The 19,957-nt window shown below is 45.2% G+C and overlaps 1 protein-coding gene across 1 annotated transcript in view; it reads right to left on the bottom strand.

The window, feature by feature from the left end:
• Positions 1 to 4,847: 4,847 nt before the first annotated feature.
• Positions 4,848 to 19,957, bottom strand: part of LOC121575551 (copine-9-like) — a 168,896-nt gene continuing 153,786 nt past the window's right edge. The window contains 4 exon segments of the mRNA XM_041888724.2: positions 4,848 to 4,881; positions 4,883 to 5,090; positions 10,924 to 10,981; positions 11,353 to 11,455. Coding sequence (XP_041744658.2) covers positions 4,848 to 4,881; positions 4,883 to 5,090; positions 10,924 to 10,981; positions 11,353 to 11,455 — 403 coding nt within the window.

The following is a 19,957-nucleotide window of genomic DNA, read 5'->3' as shown; positions in this document are numbered from 1 at the left end:
CTCTCGCTCTCCTCCAACACTACTCACTCTGCCCCTACACAGATGGTAACGCGCCGCCGCAACCTTCGCTCTCTCTCTCCCACTACTCTCTCCTCTTCCATCCTATCATCTCTTCCCTCTGCTCAATCCTTCTCCCTCCAATCTCCTGATTCTGCCTCCTCAACCCTCCTCTCCTCCCTTTCTGCATCCTTTGACTCCCTGTGTCCCCTATCCTCCCGGCCGGCTCGGTCCTCCCCTCCAGCTCTGTGGCTTGATGACTCATTGCGAGCTCACAGAACAGAGCTCCGGGCAGCTGAGCGGAAATGGAAGAAAACTAAACTCCCTGCCGACCTGGCATCTTTTCACTCCCTCCTCTCTACATTTTCTTCATCTGTTTCTGCTGCTAAGGCCACTTTCTACCACTCTAAATTCCAAGCATCTGCCTCTAACCCTAGGAAGCTCTTTGCCACATTCTCCTCACTGCTGAATCCCCCCCCTCCTCCCTCTCTGTGGATGACTTTGTCAACCACTTTGAAAAGAAGGTTGACGACATCCGATCCTCGTTTGTTAAGTCTAATGACACTGCTGGTCCTGCTCACACTGCCCTACCCTATGCTTTGACTTCTTTCTCCCCTCTCTCTCCAGATAAAATCTTGCGACTAGTGACTGCAGGCCGCCCAACAACCTGCCCGCTTGACCCCATCCCCTCCTCTCTTCTCCAGACCATCTCCGGTGACCTTCTCCCCTACCTCACCTCGCTGATCAACTCATCCTTGACCGCTGGCCATGTCCCTTCCGTCTTCAAGAGAGCGAGAGTTGCACCCCTTCTCAAAAAACCAACACTCGATCCCACTGATGTCAACAACTACAGACCAGTATCCCTTCTTTCTTTTCTTTCCAAAACTATTGAGCGTGCCGTCTTTAGCCAACTCTCTTGCTATCTCTCTCAGAATGACCTTCTTGATCCAAACCAGTCAGGTTTCAGGACTGGTCATTCAACTGAGACTGCTCTTCTCTGTGTCACGGAGGCTCTCCGCACTGCTAAAGCTAACTCTCTCTCCTCTGCTCTTGTCCTTCTAGACCTGTCTGCTGCCTTTGATACAGTGAACCATCAGATCCTCCTCTCCACCCTCTCCGAGCTGGGCATCTCCGGCGCGGCTCACTCCTGGATTGCGTCCTACCTGACCGGTCGCTCCTACCAAGTGGCGTGGCGAGAAGCTGTCTCCGCACCACGTGCTCTCACCACTGGTGTCCCCCAGGGCTCAGTTCTAGGCCCTCTCCTTTTCTCCCTATACACCAAGTCACTTGGCTCTGTCATATCCTCACATGGCCTCTCCTATCATTGCTACGCAGACGATACACAACTAATCTTCTCCTTTCCCCCTTCTGATAACCAGGTGGCGAATCGCATCTCTGCATGTCTTGCCGACATATCAGTATGGATGACGGATCACCACCTCAAGCTGAACCCTGGCAAGACGGAGCTGCTCTTCCTCCCGGGGAAGGACTGCCCGTTCCATGATCTCGCCATCACGGTTGACAACTCCGTTGTGTCCTCCTCCCAGAGTGCGAAGAGCCTTGGCGTGACCCTGGACAACACCCTGTCGTTCTCCGCCAACATCAAGGCGGTGACCCGATCCTGCAGGTTCATGCTCTACAACATTCGGAGAGTACGACCCTGCCTTACACAGGAAGCGGCACAGGTCCTAATCCAGGCACTTGTCATCTCCCCGTCTGGATTACTGCAACTCGCTGTTGGCTGGGCTCCCTGCCTGTGCCATTAAACCCCTACAACTCATCCAGAATGCCGCAGCCCGTCTGGTGTTCAACCTTCCCAAGTTCTCTCACGTCACCCCCCTCCTCCGCACACTCCACTGGCTTCCAGTTGAAGCTCGCATCCGTTACAAGACCATGGTGCTTGCCTATGGAGCAGTGAGGGGAACGGCACCTCCGTACCTTCAGGCTCTAATCAGTCCCTACACCCAGGCGAGGGCATTGCGTTCATCCACCTCTGGCCTGCTGGCTCCCCTTCCTCTGCGGAAGCATAGTTCCCGCTCAGCCCAGTCAAAGCTGTTCGCTGCTCTGGCACCCCAATGGTGGAACAAGCTCCCTCACGACGCCAGGACAGCGGAGTCACTCACCACCTTCCGGAGACATTTGAAACCCCACCTCTTTAAGGAACACCTGGGATAGGATAAAGTAATCCTTCTACCCCCCAAAAAAAAAAAAAAAAGTATAATTGTAAAGTGGTTATCCCACTGGCTATAGGGTGAATGCACCAATTTGTAGTCGCTCTGGATAAGAGCGTCTGCTAAATGACGTAAATGTGCCCTTGAGCAAGGCACTTAACCCTAATTGCTCCTGTAAGTCGCTCTGGATAAGAGCGTCTGCTAAATGACTAAAATGTAAATGTAAATGTATTTGGGGATATGAACCAGGTGTGTGTAATTGACAAGACAAGACAAATGTAATGATGAGATATGGAGTGGTAGTGGCTAGTAGGCCGGTGACGACGAACGCCGAAGACTGCCCGAACAAGGAGGGGAGGCAGCTTCGGAGGAAGTCGTGACACTCATGGCTTGGTTTTTGCTCTGACATGCACTGTCAACTGTGGGACCTTATATAGACAGGTGTGTGCCTTTCCAAATAATGTCCAATCAATTGAATTTACCACAGGTGGACTCCAATCAAGTTGTAGAAACATCTCAAGGATGATCAATGGAAACAGGATGCACCTGAGCTCAATTTCGAGTCTCATAGCAAACGGTCTGAAAACATATGTAAATAAGGCATTTTTTATTTATTTGTAATACATTTCCAAAAAGTTATAAAAACCTGTTTTCGCTTTGTCATTATGGGGTATTGTGTGTAGATTGCTGAAAAATCAATTTTAGAATAAGGCTGTAACATAACAAAATGTGGAAAAAGTCAAGGGGTCTGAATACTTTCTGAAGGCACTGTAGTGAGGACTGGAATAAAACAATATATTCACTATACAATCGCCCCCTGGGCAAGAGGAACCAGTCCTTGAACAAGGACATGATGTACAGATATATGAACACAATGGGCATTTCTCAATATGCATACTACCGTGCGCCACACTCTCATGCTCCGAGTGCATTCTCTGACCACGTTCTCTTGAGTACGTTTTTTTGAGGACGAGAGTGTGGAGAACGCATAAAACAATACATTTGAGAAGCACTCCCCCTACTGTATTTCCTCACGCTTCACCTCCCCATTCACTGAACCTTCTTACAGCCAGGACAATGGCAACAATGGACGAATCAAGATATACACAAAGCAAACGTTTTACTTCGTAATTATCAGCTAGATATGTGAATTGTAATAATCTAGCTAGCCAGCTAGTTAAACAAGCAAAAATGACCTAAAAATAATGTTATGCAAGGTAGATGTACATTTTTCGTGGGTAGCTACCAATTCTTCATGGCTAGCTAGCTAGCCAATAAGCCCTATTGACTTACTATGGACTTACCCATTCACTGAACCGCCTTCCAGCCAGGACAACAATGGCAATAGACGAAACAGGATATACACAAAGCAACCATTTTACTTCATAACTGTCAGCTAGCTATATGTGAATATATATATGTGAATCATAATAATGTAGCTAAACAGATAGTTTAACAGGCAAAAATGACCTAAAACTAATATTATGCCATATAGATTCTTCGTGGGTTGCTAGCTAACCATTCTTCGTGGTTATCTGGCTAGCTAACAGCACTAGTTGCTAGCCAGTTTCCCCTATTGACTTATTATAGGCTTATTATGGGCTTTAGCTCAAATAATGGCCGCCATTGATTTCAATAAATTTTGCGTAATTTTTTACGTGGTTGCTTCATATTCCTTTGCATACTTTCCATTGAAGCTCGCATCGATGCATGCTTCAAAGTAAATACAAATGGAGTACGCATTAGAGTAGTGCCCTCCGTGCTCCGTTTTGCATACATTGATTTACTCATTCTCCGACCCTCCCGTGCTCCAATTTGTGTGCTCGGACCACGGTAGAATGCATTTTGAGAAACACCCAATGACTCCAGATGCCGAGGCTGAGACCTCAACCGTCCAGAGACGCCATCTTGTTTCTGTCTCCCTTGTTTTACGAAACTCATCCAAAAGCTTTCAGAAATGCCCTGAGAAGAAACCATACATGAATAGACTTCCTGTGCCTTTCACTTGTTTTGGATATTAACCGGCTGTCCCACTTTCTTCAGTGTTTATACAGTGTCATTATACACATGGAAAATATACATTGGCCAGAAAGTGGACAAAGTAAAGTACTGCCATTGCAACCCAAGTGGCCAATTTGTTTCTGTTTCTGTTTCGGACCACAAAAAGATGTGGGAATGAAACACTCATTGCATGCGGGGCTAGTGAGGCATAGGAAAAAATTTGAACATTGATTGCTCTTTCTGTCCATTGAAAAGCCCACAAACTCTAGCTCTTTCCAAAGTTCAACCGTGACCAGTCCCTGCCCCTGCATAAAAAAATAAGCTAAGGGGTCAGTGAGGGGTTGGCGACCGCAGAAGCAGTTCCAACAGTTCTTGCTTCAAAGGTCACGCTGCATTTGACCCCTGTTGAGCTGTACAGTTGTTACATCACAGCAGGGCGATGTGTTCACCAGGCAGGACATCGCTACGGTAGTATGTGGGTGTGTGTGTGTGTGTGTGTGTGTGTGTGTGTGTGTGTGTGTGTGTGTGCGTGCGTGCATGTGCACCCCAATGGCTTCAGTGTGTGTTTCTTCAGGTATTCGCTGCACTGAAAATGGTCCAAACCATGGCCCTAAACCCAAGAACCCCAGACCTCACCCCCACACAAACCCCTCTCTCAGATGTGCAGGTTGTGGAGTCCTAGCGGGGTGGTAGTGGTGGTGGAGGAGGCGGACCGGGGCTCGATGTCCCTCGTCTTCATGAAACCGAGCAGCTGCTCAGGGATTTCTGCCAACACGTCCTTGGCTAGCCGTGCCATGCTCAGCACCTGGTTGCCCTGGCGGTCTATGTAGTCCCGGAAAGGCACAAACTGGACTATGTCTCGCTCGGCATTGCGCCCCTTAGAGGACACTCTGACCTCGTCACCGTCCAGTTCCTCCATCGCTACGGAGCAGAAACAGACAGAGGCAGAGGTAGCGATATGCGGTAGAGGCAGGGAAAGAGAGGGAGTCATAGACAGAGACAGAGAGCGTAAAAGACAGTGTCAGAGACCGAGAGTCAGAGTCAGCGACAGACACAGAGATGATGGCACATAAATCCATTGTTAGACAGAGTGTTATATGTGTTATTAATGTGTGTATATATGGCACCCTATCAGTGGAGGCTGCTGAGGGGAGAACGGCTCATAATAATGGCCGGAACGGAGCAAATGGAATGGCATCAAACACCTGGAAACCATGTGTTTGATGTATTTGTTACCATTCCGCTGATTCCGCTCCAGTCATTACCACGAGTCCATTCTCCCCAATTAAGGTGCCACTAACCTCCTGTACACATTATGTCATTTTGTTTGCCAAAAGTGCAACTAATAAAATAATAGTCGGACAAAGACATAATTCTCTACATAAAACCCCCAGTGCAAACATATTTTAAAAACATATTCCTGAAACTTCCTTCTTACATTATTAGGACTGATTTTAATATAACCAACGGAATCCTGGAGTAGAGAGGAGCTGGGAGGCAGATGCCTGGCCATCCCTGTGAGACTATACATTGGGGTTCACACTGAAGTCTTTGAGAGATCATGCCTCAGCCATGGGCAGCATCCCAAAACTCCTCAATACCCACCCTCCCTCATCCCCTCTCCTCCAGGACCAGTGATCTGAAAAGCACTGGATAAGTGAAGGCAATGGGCTGGAGACCTATCCAGTGCTTTCACCTATCAGTGGTCATGAAGGAAAGGAAGCCACTTATACCTATTGGGACGTGGTCATGCAGCATGTTTGGAAAGGACCACTGAATGGAGACTGGGGATTTTATACATGGATTTACGGATCTAAAAGATGGCTGTAGGGTATAGCAGTGCAGAGAGGAGAGAAAGACGGGAGAGAGAGAGGAAGAGAGAGGGGGTGAAGGGACAGCAGGAGGCAGGGAAGTGGGGCTGGTGTCTTGGGTAAACCCAGGCATGTGGGGGGCATCCCCTGAGTCACTTTGACTTATACAAAGCCTTCTGCTCCCTTGAATGTCACATACATGCACACGCACACCGCCTTCTGTTTGCCGTGAATGTTACACACATGACACACGTGGGAGTGTGTGTACACACAGGCACAGGAGTGCTTAGTACACACTGATGATGCACATACGTTCACTCCACACACATATGCACACAAACACCCACAGGCACACAGGTGCATCCAAACAGATGCCCACATGCAGACTTCATGGGAACACGTGGGGAATTTTGGAGAGAGGAACATGGCATGATGGAAATATTTGAAGAAGGGAAAGATAAGAGAGGAAAGGAGGTTAATAGCAGAGGAGAGAAGATGGTGCTTTGTGCTTTAGGGTTGCACTCAAGTGTGTGTGTGTGAGAGACAGTCTGTTTGCACAGGCTCCCTGTGGAGAGAAAGAGCTCCCAGTTTCCCTCTGACTGAGCAAGAGGAGGATAAGAGAGCTCAGATGAGTCAAATACCCCTCCTCCTATAGTCTCTCTCTCTCTCTCTCTCTCTCTCTCTAAAAAAATACACACACTAGAAACTCACACATAGGCAGGCACGCGCATGCACCCCCCCCTACAGCAGCCACCCCTGACCCCTCGCACAGCCCTGTGTAGTGTGTAATAGGTCCCAAAGAGACCCCCTTGTCGTTATGCATGAATAATTTCCCCTTTTCTGCTTCCCTTCCCCAACTACCGGCATTATCTTTAATTCAAATCACTTTGCCAATTAACTTTTGGAATAGACATAATGCATAATAAGTGTGCTCCAGTGTTTGCACAATTACTTTGGGAGTCTCTCTGCTTTGTTTAGCTGCTCTCTTGTTAGCTGAAGAGCTCAGCTTTGCAGCACAACTCTTTCTCACTATGCCAGGAGGAGTGTACACAGCAGAGGCGGTCAATGCCATTTAAGATGAGAGAGGACGATTTTTTTTTTATGAGCAGGGTCTTATTTCTATTACAGCATATTTGATGACTATCATTCATTTTCCATTCACCCAGCTCAATGTAACATTGATAGGTTTAGGCTACTACATGATACTAAAATGGTCCCTATACCCATCATGAGGTTGCTACAACCTAGCCTATGAATTAAAGTTTACAATGTAGTTGTATAGGTCGAGATATATATTTTCTAAATCAAGGTGTCAGACAGTGACACATTCAATACTGCCTTGCACACTCTTGCCTGCATCTAGCTGATCTAGGGTGTAATCATTAGTCCAACAGTTGCAAACAAGAGTTTCTATTGGACAATTCAGGTATGTTTATCCATGCTTCGTTCCGTTTGCTTCCGTTTAAGAAACGTTTTTCAACAGAATCGACGGAATGAATACACCCCTGATCACACACAAACACAGTTCATTTTCCTAACAGCCACATACAAACAGCATGATCACGCAATTCCTTCTCGCATCTACGCGCTCTCCTCCTCTCACCTTTTCCCTTCGCTCAACACATCAGCTGTCTGTGACCAGGCGAAAAAACCATTCCAAGCCAAACCTTCATATCATAACCACTAACCACTACACACAGCCTACATCGTTGTCATCATATTAGCTAGCTAACGTCATAGTCAACATAGCTAATAGAACTAACGCATTAGTAAACCCTCTACAATCATGCAGTACAGTGTACAGTCAGCAAACAGTTTAGCAGTTACACCGGCGGGCCCTGGTGGCAATAAATTAATCAAATCAAAAGCTTACCTTGAATTGGAAGAGTTCCAGTAGCCATAGCCCACTAGCTAACATAGCATCCCTCTCTGTTTGAGCCGGGTGTTTGAGTAGGATAAACTAGCTAGCTGCATTCACTAGCTAAGTAAGTGAAAGTGAAAATGAAAAGAAAACTACGAAATATAGCTATCTCTCTCTATCTCTCTTGCTTCTCCTTCATTTTTGAAGAAATGTATTTGTTCAAAACTGTTCAACTATTGTCTTTCTCTCTCTTTGAGTCAACTACTCACCACATTATATGCACTGCAGTGCTAGCTAGTTGTAGCTTATGCTTTCAGTACTAAATTCATTCTCTGATCCTTTTTTTGATTGGGTGGACAAAATGTCAGTTCATGCTGCAAGAGCTCTGATAGTTTGGAGGACATCCTACGGAAGTTGTCATAATTCCTGTGTTCTGTAAGTCCATGGAAGGGGGTGAGAACCATGAGTCTCCTAGGTTTTGTATTAAAATCAATGTACCCAGAGGAGGACGGAAACTAGCTGTCCTCTGGCTACACCATGGTGCTACCCTACAGCAGGGTTTCCCAAACCCGGTCCTGGGGCCCACCCTGCGTGCACGTTTAGTTTTTTGCCCTAGCACTACACAGCTGATTCAAATAACCAACTCATCATCAAGCTTTTAATTGTTTTATTTGAATCAGCTATGTAGTGCTAAGGCGAAAACATGCACCAAGGGGGGGCCCCAGGACCGAGTTTGGGAAACCCTGCCCTACAGAGTGCTGTTGAGGCTACTGTAGACCTTCATTGCACAACAGTGTGTTTTAATCAATTATTTAGTGACATTAATATATTTAGTATAGTTTATCTAAAAATTATAACTTTGATGTTTCACTATTTCTATTTTTATGAAATTCACTGAGGAGAATGGTCCTCCCCTTTCTCCTCTGAGGAACCTCCACTGGTATGCAGACACAGGCTTTGTCTCAAATGGCACCTTATTCCCTATTTAGTGTACTACTTTTGAACAGGCCTTTTGACCATAGGGCTCTGGTCAAAAAAAGGGTTCCAAAAGGGTTCTTTGGCTGTCTCTATAGGCAAACCATTTTTGGTTCCAGGTAGAACTATTTTGGGTTCCATGTAGAACCCTTGGGGAAAGGGTTCTACATGGAACCCAATAGGGTTCTACCTGGAACCAAAAAGGGTTCTCAAAGGGTTCTCCTATGGGGATAGCCTAAGAAGCCTTTTAGATTCTAGATAGCACCTTTTTGTAAATAGGGAATAGAGTGCAATTTGGGACGCATCCACAATTCTGTTCCTTGGTTTTACCGTTGTCTAGTTGTGGCTGATTTACATAGGACCCATTTACTATATAGTGCTCTTTACTATATTGGCCAATATGGGGAATAGGGTGCACCAACTGCATTTACATCATTATCCAGTGATTGAAATTAGTATGGTAGGCAGAGAAGGATTTCACTCAAACCAAATTCTTCTCTCCAAATTCTGTATGTGGTACCACAACATAAATGGGACTCAAAGTACACTCTTAGAAAAAATGGGTTCCTCGTTTTTCCCCATAGGAGAACCCTTTTTGGTTCCAGGTGAAAAAGGATCTACTTGGAACATTTAAGTGGTGAAAGAGTTTCACGTAGAACCTTGTATTAGTGAAAAGGTTCCACTTGGGTTCCAACCAAAAATAGTTATTTTCAGAGGGTTCTCCTATTGGGACAATTAAATAACCCTTTATGGTTCTAGGTAGCACCTTCTTTTCTAAGAGTAAGTAACATGATCATGAAGTAAAAAAATGCAAACATCCTTTGCGTGAATGGATTGTTTTGTGCAGAGTTTACCCACACATTGTATTATTATTCAGCTCTGCCATTAACCTTCTGAGCTTAAGCCAGGTGACCCAGGTAACAAAGCCTCAGTGGAAGTCTGATCCATCAGGTGTGTTAATCAGGCACCATACGGGGAAAAAATTGACTGAAACAGGGAGGGACTACATGGGCTTGTCCATTAAGAATAGACGGGTTGGCTGAAAACGTCATGAAAATTACGCGCGTGCATCGATGTGGCCGGAAGCCGCGTTGTTATGATTCTGAACGGTCAGATAGCTAGCAACAATGACAAGAAGCTGCCGTGTGGGGAATCGTAGGTGGCTCGTTTCAGCTAGTTTTATCTTGTTAATGATACCATATCTTGTTTTGAGGTGTTTTGACTTATTTCATGTCAATATTAATATGGCTCAAATTGGCTAGCTAGCTAACCAACAAATGTAACGATGTATTTGAGACAACAAGTGCTGATTGTGCAAATGTATTTATGTTTTCAATAAACATTTGGAGACTAAATATAGTTTACATGTTGTCAACAATCTAAGCCAACCCCGTCTGTTTTGCCCCATAGTTGTGCACACGTCGGTTTTGTTGCTAAACAACCAACCCGTCTATTGCTCATTTCGTGTTCAATTGCAAAACGTTTTCCATTGCCCTACTCAATACGACCCAGGACTCACTTACTCTGAGTTTCCCTCCACTGAGAGACATGACACAGGAGTCACGACCTGTCACCACATGAGACTAATGCTAATGATTCTTTGGGATGGGGGAAGGAATCAACACATTCCTCTTCCTGGAGAGCAACTGATAGTATTAGTTTTACCTCGCCTGATTCACCTTTTGGGCGGTGTTTGCACTTTAGGACCAATGGAATGGTGTCAAATAAGCAAACTCCGCCCACCTGGTGCTCCAGGCAAACTAAAACAAACAACACTATTTGGGTGTGCAGGTTTCTGTTCTACCCGTACTCAAGCTGCTCTTCAGGATCAAATCAGGTGTGTTAAAAGAGTAGAACAGAGCCGGAGCAAAAGCCTGTACCGCTCCATACCAGGACATTTGGGTATCCTTGCTGTATATCTAAGGTAGGTGGAGATACATTTGGAAGAAAGGGAGAGCAGGAAGGGGATTCACCAGTTCCTAAAACCTCTGGGAAGGAGATTGCAGTTGTGCGGTCACCTTCCCTGCTGTTCTTTAGTGCACCATGCACTTTAAAAGCCCCCCCCAACCCCCCACCACCCCCTCACCCCTGCTGGACAGACACTTACCATCAAACTCAGCAGGTCCCACTCCCACTATGATGATAGACATGGGCAGAGCGGCAGCCTGCGGAGAAAACACACACGCACATGCACGCACAGGAAATTACATATTTATGACGTCCCATGCCACATTTTGGGACACACACACAAACTTAAGGCCCACCAATGTCAACAACACACATACGAAATTGTAACTATTTTGCACTATGGCCTATTTATTGCCTTACCTCCATAACTTACTACATTCGCACACACTGTATATATATTTTCTGTATATGTAACTCTGTGTTGTTGTTTTTATCGCACTGCTTTGCTTTATCTTGGCCAGGTCGCAGTTGTAAATGAGAACTTGTTCTCAACTGGCTTACCTGGTTAAATAAAGGTGAAAAAAAACACACCAAAAAAACACATCACTGAGTTGTGATGAGCACTCACATTGACCACAGCCTCCTTGGTCTGCACCATGTCTGAGATGACTCCGTCTGTGATCATCAACAGCACAAAGTACTGGGATCCGTCAGTCACATCCTCAGCACACCTGCACAGAGCAACACAGCACAGGTTGAAACTAAATCAAATCGCATTTGTCACATGCGCCCTTCCCAAAATAGTAACACAAGAATGGAGCTATGTAGATGGAGTACCAGTAGCAGATCAATGTGCAGAGGTAAAAGGTATTTGAGGTAGAAGGCAGGGTAAAGTGACTATGCGTCAGGGTAGATCATAATAAGAGTGAAATAAAGAACAGAGTAGCAGCAGCAAATGATGAGTGTGCGCGCGTGATGTGTATGTATGTGTGTTTGTGTTGTGTCGGTATGCGTGTGTGTCGTGTGTGTACATATGTAGTGCATGTGAATGTGTGTGGGTTTTGTGTGGGATTGTCAATGGGTGGGTGTTGGTGGGTGTGTTAGAGGACTTCACGGGTCCGACCAAACCCAAATACCCGAGACCTGACCCGGGACCCGAGCGGGTTTGCATCCAAAATGTAAATTTGTCCCCAGGTCCGGGTCGGGTCCTGTTTGATTGCCATCAGGTCTTTGGTCTATGTAACTACAGCTGATATAGCTGAGTGAACCTGAATAGACCCAACCACAGCTCTGCATAGTCTATAGCATATTTATGACCTGGCCTCCACAATCACTCGACCTCAACCCAATTGAGATGGTTTGGGATAAGTTGGACCGCAGAGTGAAGGAAAAGCAGCCAACAAGTGCTCAGCATATTTGGGAACTCCTTCAAGACTGTTGGAAAAGCATTCCAGGTGAAGCTGGTTGAGAGAATGCCAAGAGTGTGCAAAGCTGTCATCAAGGCAAAGGCTGGCTACTTTGAAGAATCGAAAATTTGTTTAACACTTTTTTGGTTACTACATGATTCCATATGTGTTATTTCATAGTTTTGATGTCTTCACTATTATTCTACAATGTAGAAAATAGTAAAAAAAATTAAGAAGAAACCTTGAATGAGTAGGTGTGACCAAACTTTTGACTGGTACTGTATATATATATTCTGGACTCTGACATTGCTCGTTCTGATATTTCTTAATTTCTTTCTTTTTACATTTGTATTATGTGGGTATTGTTTTGTATTGTATTATTACACTGTTGGAGATAGAAACCCAAGCACTTCGCTGCAATCTGCAAATCTGTGTATGCAACCAATAAACTTTGATTTCATTTGATTAAAGACCTATCCTTTAACCAGAAGAGCAACTTGGCAATACACATTTCAATTTAAGTTTATTTACCGGAGTGCTGTCCTATTTTTGTTCTTTGAAGAGCAACTTGGCTCATAAACATATCTATTTTTTCACTCGGGTCCAATCGTTAGGGTATGGGTCGGGTCTAGGTCGGGTTGTCCTTGGGTCCATTCCAGTTCGGGTCTGATTGTTCTCGGGTCAGAGTCCCCATTAAATAAATATATATCAGGTTCATTCGGGTCCGGGTCCAACTTTTTGGACCGGAGAAGACATCTAGTGAGTGTGCGTATGTGCGTGAGGGAGACTTTCTTCTGTCTTCTGGTTTTCTGTAGTAATATAGCATACACTGGGCTCCCGAGTGGCCCGGTGGTCTAAGGCACTGCATCTCAGTGCTTGAGGCGTCACTACAGACCCTCTGGTTCGATTCCAGGCTGTATCACAACCGGCCGTGATTAGGAGTCCCATAGGGCGGCGCACAATTGGCCCAGCGTCATCCGGGTTTGGCCTGTGTAGGCCGTCATTGTAAATAATAATTTGTTCTTAACTGACTTGCCTAGTTAAATAAAGGTAAAATAAAATATAAAATAAACACTTACAACTATTTGAATACCATTACACTAAACTGTGCTCGATTGGCAGACGTAAAATTCCCAGGAAGTCCATTATTACCACTACACTACTGACTATTCTGTTGACTGATGACATAGACGTGTGTTGCATTGTCTAGACTGTTGTCATAAAAGTGTTGCGTTTTTAGACTGTTGACATAGAAGTTGTAGCTGTGGTGTTTGTGTCTGAGCCGGTAGGCTCATGGTAGCTAATGGTAAGACTCCGCGGGGTGGACGAAGACCCGCTGGCTCACTGTCTGATTGGCTCACTCTCACCGTCTGGCCGGAGGGGAAGAAGGAAAGGGTGAATCTCTCTCTCTCACTCACTCTCACTCTCACTCTCACACACACACACACACACACACAGACTAAAGCATATATAAACATTTTAAGTGAAATAAAGGAAAACATTGGGGAATGGTTGAATCAGCTGACATGCATAAGGAGAAAGCTGGTGGGCATTTCACTACAATACATGTAGCCCCATTTCGGGAACCAGTGGATGGGTGTTGTTTGAGAACCAAAATATATTATGGGCTCTTATTTCTAACTCAACTCAAGGTGTGATGTGGTAGTTATTACTATAGTCTCTGCTGTTGTGATGGGTTATATTAAGCAAAGGAGCACAGAAAGTGGCTTGATTCACCCCCACACCTCACACGTGGACACATCCACATGACTGGAGGCCTCGGCTTTACCGCCAACCTTCCTCCTCCTCCTCCTCCTCCACCTCCTCACCATCTCTGTCCCACAAGCAGCCGCACAAGCCAACCGGCTCAGAGCCGGAACGAGAGAGGAGGAGGAGAAAAGGAGAGGAGGATGACGAAGCATAATGAGTGGAATGGAGAGAGAAAGAGTGAGAGAGAGGAAGGTGGAGAGGACAGAGAGAAACAGACACAGACAGAAAGAAAGGAAGTGAGAAAGAGAGTAGGGTGAGTGTTAATAAGAGAGGAGGGAGAGAGACACAGAGAGAGAGACACAGAGAGAGAGACACAGAGAGAGAGAGAGAGAGAGAGAGAGAGAGACAGACAGACAGAGAGATACAGAGATACAGAGAGAGAGAGAGAGCGAGAGAGAGAGACAGACAGACAGACAGAGAGGGAGAGAGAGAGAGAGAGACAGAGAGGGAGAGATAGAGAGACAGACGGAGAGAGAAAGAGAGAGAGAGACAGAGAGACAGACAGAGAGACAGAGAGAGAGAGAGACAGAGAGAGAGAGAAATGAGAGAAAGCAGCATAAGGGCTAAAGGACAAAAATGAGAGATAATAGCAGATGATAGAGACTATAATAAAGGAGTAAGAGAAGAAAGAGATACAGAGACAATACGTGAGCAGAGACAATACGTGAAAGAGAGAAATAATTGATGAGAAAGAGAATATTATTCATCTCATTCTCTCGAACAGGTGCTAATCATCAGCTACATCATCATCATCATTATTTAGTTATGCAAGAGAGATGCCGCATTCACTAGAAAGGATATTGCCATACTTATGTATACTGAGTATACCAAACATTAGGAACACCATCCTAATATTGAGTTGCACCTAGGGCTGTGGCGGTCACAAAATTTCATCAGCCGGTGATTGTCAAGCAAATAACTGTCGGTCTCACGGTAATTGACCGTTAATGAACATAAACAAATTTAGCATCTCCTGGCTTCCATACATAGCCTACAAGCCACTGACGCAGACCTTTGGAACATCTACATTTTAAAAAGTCTAATAAATCCATGTAATATAGCCTACACCTTCACAATAAATCCATTATTTATTTTAGACAGGTCTAAAGAAGCATGATATGAAGAAAATGTAGTCTATTTCAGAAGAACAGAATAGCATACTCTGAGTTGTCCTTATGTTAGGTCCTGATCTGGCTATGCCAAATGGCTGTGGGCTACACTAGTTCATTTAGCAGACAAGATTTTCTTAGAATTCCGTGGCATTATTTTATAGTATGAAGAATACAATTGAACAAAGCTGAATAAAATTTTTCTCCAAAAGATTTGAGGGAGTGCTCACATGAAGCTATTCTGTGTTGAGCGGTTAACAAAAAAAACAGGTACTCCTATATGCTTAATTTAGAGTTATTAATGTAACTTTAGTTGTTCTACAAACGTTGGGCTATGTGTTTTGATTTTTAATACATTGTAAGGCTGCATAATGCAACAAAAGTTGCTTGAAAGGCATGAGCTCTGCTTTGTTTTTTGTGCAGGCTGTACACACTACATCAGTCACTCATTCACAATTTGACAAGCACATGATACTGCCTTGAATTTCATGGCGGCATCCCCTTTGTGTGGCCGTAATGCACCCTAAACAAATGTATGCCTTTTGCGGCCAGTGGCCGTTGTGCCCTTCTCCCTGAGTGCTGCGCGCTCCATCACATGATCGGGTTTTTCCTCACAGGCTACAAGTGAAGACAGACATATTGGGGATGCAACTGCGCGCGTCCTTATCCAATTCCGAGGTGCATATTGAAGATATTGGAAGAACTGTCCACATTTAATTTTCATCAGCCAACAAGATGAGTAGGACAAACGAACAGCAAAAGCACTAGCCTATGTCAATCTACTATCCCCCATAGTACAAATCCCAAATGAATACAACCACTAGCATCAAAAAACATTTTTTATGCAATGTGGCTGACGCAACAGATCAGAATGTTTAGCTTAAAATGTTGACAAACTATTAGGCTATTTCTTCACATTATAAGCGCAGCAATGCACACGTGGTAGTAGGCTATAAGCGCAAATGTTCCATTAGCGGAAAACACCATTATCAAAAGTGACCGCAAATGCAATTATGCATGTAATGCTTTTATTATAAAGGTGCATTTTTATGGTGAAAATTATCTTCCCCAAACTTGAAACTCACGCGCTGCGTATGTATGCCAATAAGGCTCTACACCCCTTGTAAAGCGTATTAATGTGCTTAATTTTAAGAATATTTTTGGTCACTTTAGTTGGGATACAAACCTTATTAAAACATATAGGCCTATGGGCTAGGCTACATGAGGTGTGTGACTATGATTCGAAATAGTCACATAAAAAAGGCATTGTTTCTTATGCTGGGCATCATTCACAAGTGATAATATATAATTCACAAGTGATAGGCTAATATTGTCACCCATTAGACTATTCTTGATTTAATGTTGTCTTTACATATACTAAATAATATATGTATGAAATTTGTTTTGATTTAGAATGGACCATTATCATGCACCTGTATCAAAACAGGGGCAGCAGGAAAAAATACATGTCATCTATGCACTAAAATAGCGAATGGAGGACGCTTTTCCCTGTGGTTTATTTCCATGCCAGCCAGGTAGGCTATACTCCTGTTGTAAATATAAGCAATGTGCTTAATATTAGGAAAGTTGATAAATAAATATAGTAGGCCTAGCCTATAGAAAGCTGATGGGATCCTCCTCTTTTTAATAGCGGCCATCACTCTGTTTTCTCCCACAACTGCATAGCCTATAGAAATGTTGCGCAACATGAGCTCATGGGCACTCATGAAGTGTTTGATTAGATTTTCGAATACATTTGCATTGATGTCAGAATGATTAGAGGGACAATAGAGTGCTGAGTACCAGGCAGTTAGCAAGTTTGGTAGGCTACTAATGACCAGCAGTAGCATCAGAGCGTGGAGAAGCCTAATTACCGTGACTAAACGGTCATGTGGAATTTGACTGCCTTCATGACTCGTTACCGCCGGGGTGGCGGTAATACGGTCACCACAACAGCCCTCGTTGCACCCCCACCCCAGAACACACTTCTATGTTAACAGTCTAGACAACGCAACACTTCTATGTCAACAGTCTAGACAACGCAACACTTCTATGACAACAGTCTAGACAACGCAACACTTCTATGACAACAGTCTAGACCACGCAACATTTTTATGACATGTGACATCAATAAGGGATCATAGCTTTCACCTGGATTCACCTGGTCAGTCTATGTCATGGAAAGAGCAGGTGTTCTTAATGTTTTGTATACTCAGTGTATTATGAGACAGCAAAAAATAAAGAGGAAGTACATAACAGGGCCATTAGAAAATGTGTTTCCTAAAATACATACAAAAAAGGTGTTGCCTCATAAAATATTTGATTCAGTTTGGGAAATAGTGTATTTTTACTAAGGTGGGAGGTATGAGACTGTAGTTTGGTGGAAATCCCCATCGACTGAGGATGAGCGGTCACCATTATGTAGTTGAATGAAAATGATGTTTAATAATAATAAACTGCATTCATCAATCTGACTCCATTATTACAGTATGTGAATAAATGCAGGCCCCTGTGAGTCTTTGGAGGATCTAGTCTAGTCAAGATAGAGCCTTACATCACCTCTGAGTATGAATATAATGAACATGTCTAAATTGCAGCATTATGCAATTATTAAGAAGCTAGATACAAATAGCTCATCCTGGTGACCAATGTTCTAACATTAATTTATTGAGTCAAGTACCATGCATGTCAAGGTGGAACGCAAGCATATACTATGTGTAGTATATAAATACTATTTACCAATAGACCTACTAAATTATGAACGAATAGTCAATCAAATAATTTATCTGTAAAACAAGAAATGGATTTACTCAATTGAACTGATAGGATTTATTAGTCATGAAAGAATTAACACAAACAATTAGTGTACATGAAATACATGATACATTACAGAATAACTCACAGTAAAAGACAACGTGGTTACACGCGTCTTCAGTTCAGAATAATCTCTAAGAGAAAAACGATGTGTGTCGGATACACACAGGAGCTTGGAAGCAAGTTCTTAAAGTATCAGCGAATTCACTGCCCTTTTAGCCAAATTCAAGCAGAAAGCACCGCCAACCTGAATAAAAATTTGTTTGCACTTTGCTAGTTAACACAAAAGGCAGGAACAACACACCCAGATTCTAATCTAATCAACTCAATTTAAATTATAGGAGCATACCCCTGTGTCGCTCCCTCTTAGAATTGACCGCCGTCCGACTGTCAGGGCGTGTTGTAGGTGTAGTGTAGGAATCAAACGCAGGACGCAGACTGAATGTTCCAAAAAGCTGTATTACTGGCCCAAACACAGGCAACAGGACAACTAAGCCCGACAGCAAAAACACGCACGAAGGCGAAAGGTAGATGCGCACCAACAGGTGCGACCAAATGAAACGGTGCACACACAAGTGCAAATAAGCTCCAGCACAGTGGAGAAATACGCTCAACCGAGCAAGACACAACACTGACGGAAACAATCATATACAACACTAGACAAACACAACGAGAAACTTATAGGACACTAATTACGTCAAAACAGAAACAGGTGTGGAAACAAACAGACAAAAGCAACGAACATGAAACATCTATCGGTGGCAGCTAGAATTCCGGAGACGACGAACGCCGAAGCCTGCCCGAACAAGGGAGAGAGGCAGCCTCGGCCGAAACCGTGACAGTACCCCCCCCTTGACGCGCGGCTCCAGACGTGCGCCGACTCCGGCCTCGGGGATGCGGCGCAGGGCGCGTCGGATGCCTCCGATGGAACTCCGTCAGGAGCGACGGGTCCAACACGTCTCTCCTCGGCACCCAGCACCGCTCATCCGGACCGTACCCCTCCCACTCCACTAGATACTGGAGACCCCCCATCCGACGTCTCGAATCCAAGATGGATCTCACGGAGTACGCCGGTGCCCCTCAATGTCCAACGGGGGCGGAGGAGTCTCCAAGATCTCATCTTCTTGGAGTGGGCCCGCTACCACCGGCCTGAGAAGGGACACATGGAACGAGGGGTTAATACACTTATACTCCACAGGTAGCTGTAATCTATAACATACCTCGTTCAACCTTCTCAGGACTTTAAATGGCCCTACAAACCGCCCGACCCAGTTTCCGACAGGGCAGGCGGAGGGGCAGGTTTCTGGTAGAGAGCCAGACTCGATCACCAGGTGCGTACACCGGTGCCTCACTGCGGTGGAGATCAGCGCTCGCCTTCTGACGTCGGAGGGCCCGCTGCAGGTGGACGTGTGCAGCGTTCCAAGTCTCCTCCGAGCGCCGCGCCCACTCATCCACCGCAGGAGCCTCGATCTGGCTCTGCTGCCAGGGTGCCAGAACCGGCTGGTAACCTAACACACATTGAAATGGAGTTAGGTTAGTGGAGGAATGGCGTAGGGAATTCTGGGCCATCTCGGCCCAGGGAACGTACCTTGACCACTCCTCCGGCCGGTCCTGGCAGTATGTTCTGAGAAACCTACCCACATCCTGGTTTACGCGTTCCACCTGCCCATTGCTCTCCGGGTGGTAACCCGAGGTGAGGCTCACCGAGACCCCCAACCGCTCCATAAACGCTCTCCAGACTCTGGAGGTGAATTGGGGACCCCGATCAGCCACAATGTCCTCGGGTACCCCGTAGTGCCGGAACACATGGGTAAACAGTGCCTCGGCAGTTTGCAGGGCCGTAGGGAAGACCCGGCATGGGGAGCAAACGACAGGCCTTAGAGAACCGGTCCACAACGACCAGGATGGTAGTATTCCCTTGGGAGAGGGGAAGGTCTGTTATAAAGTCCACTGAGAGGTGGGACCATGGCCGTTGTGGAACGGGCAGGGGTAGCAACTTACCCCTAGGTAGATGTCTAGGCGCCTTACACTGGGCGCACACCGAGCAGGAGGAAACATAAACCCTCACATCCCTTGCCAACGTGGGCCACCAGTACTTGGCACTAAGACAGTGCACTGTCCGGCCGATACCCGG

Source organism: Coregonus clupeaformis, chromosome 10, assembly GCF_020615455.1.
Source record: "Coregonus clupeaformis isolate EN_2021a chromosome 10, ASM2061545v1, whole genome shotgun sequence".
In the NCBI taxonomy this organism is placed as follows: Eukaryota; Metazoa; Chordata; class Actinopteri; order Salmoniformes; family Salmonidae; genus Coregonus; species Coregonus clupeaformis.
The sequence above is the reverse complement of the archived record's forward strand: the minus strand, read 5'-3'. Positions and strand labels throughout refer to the sequence as shown.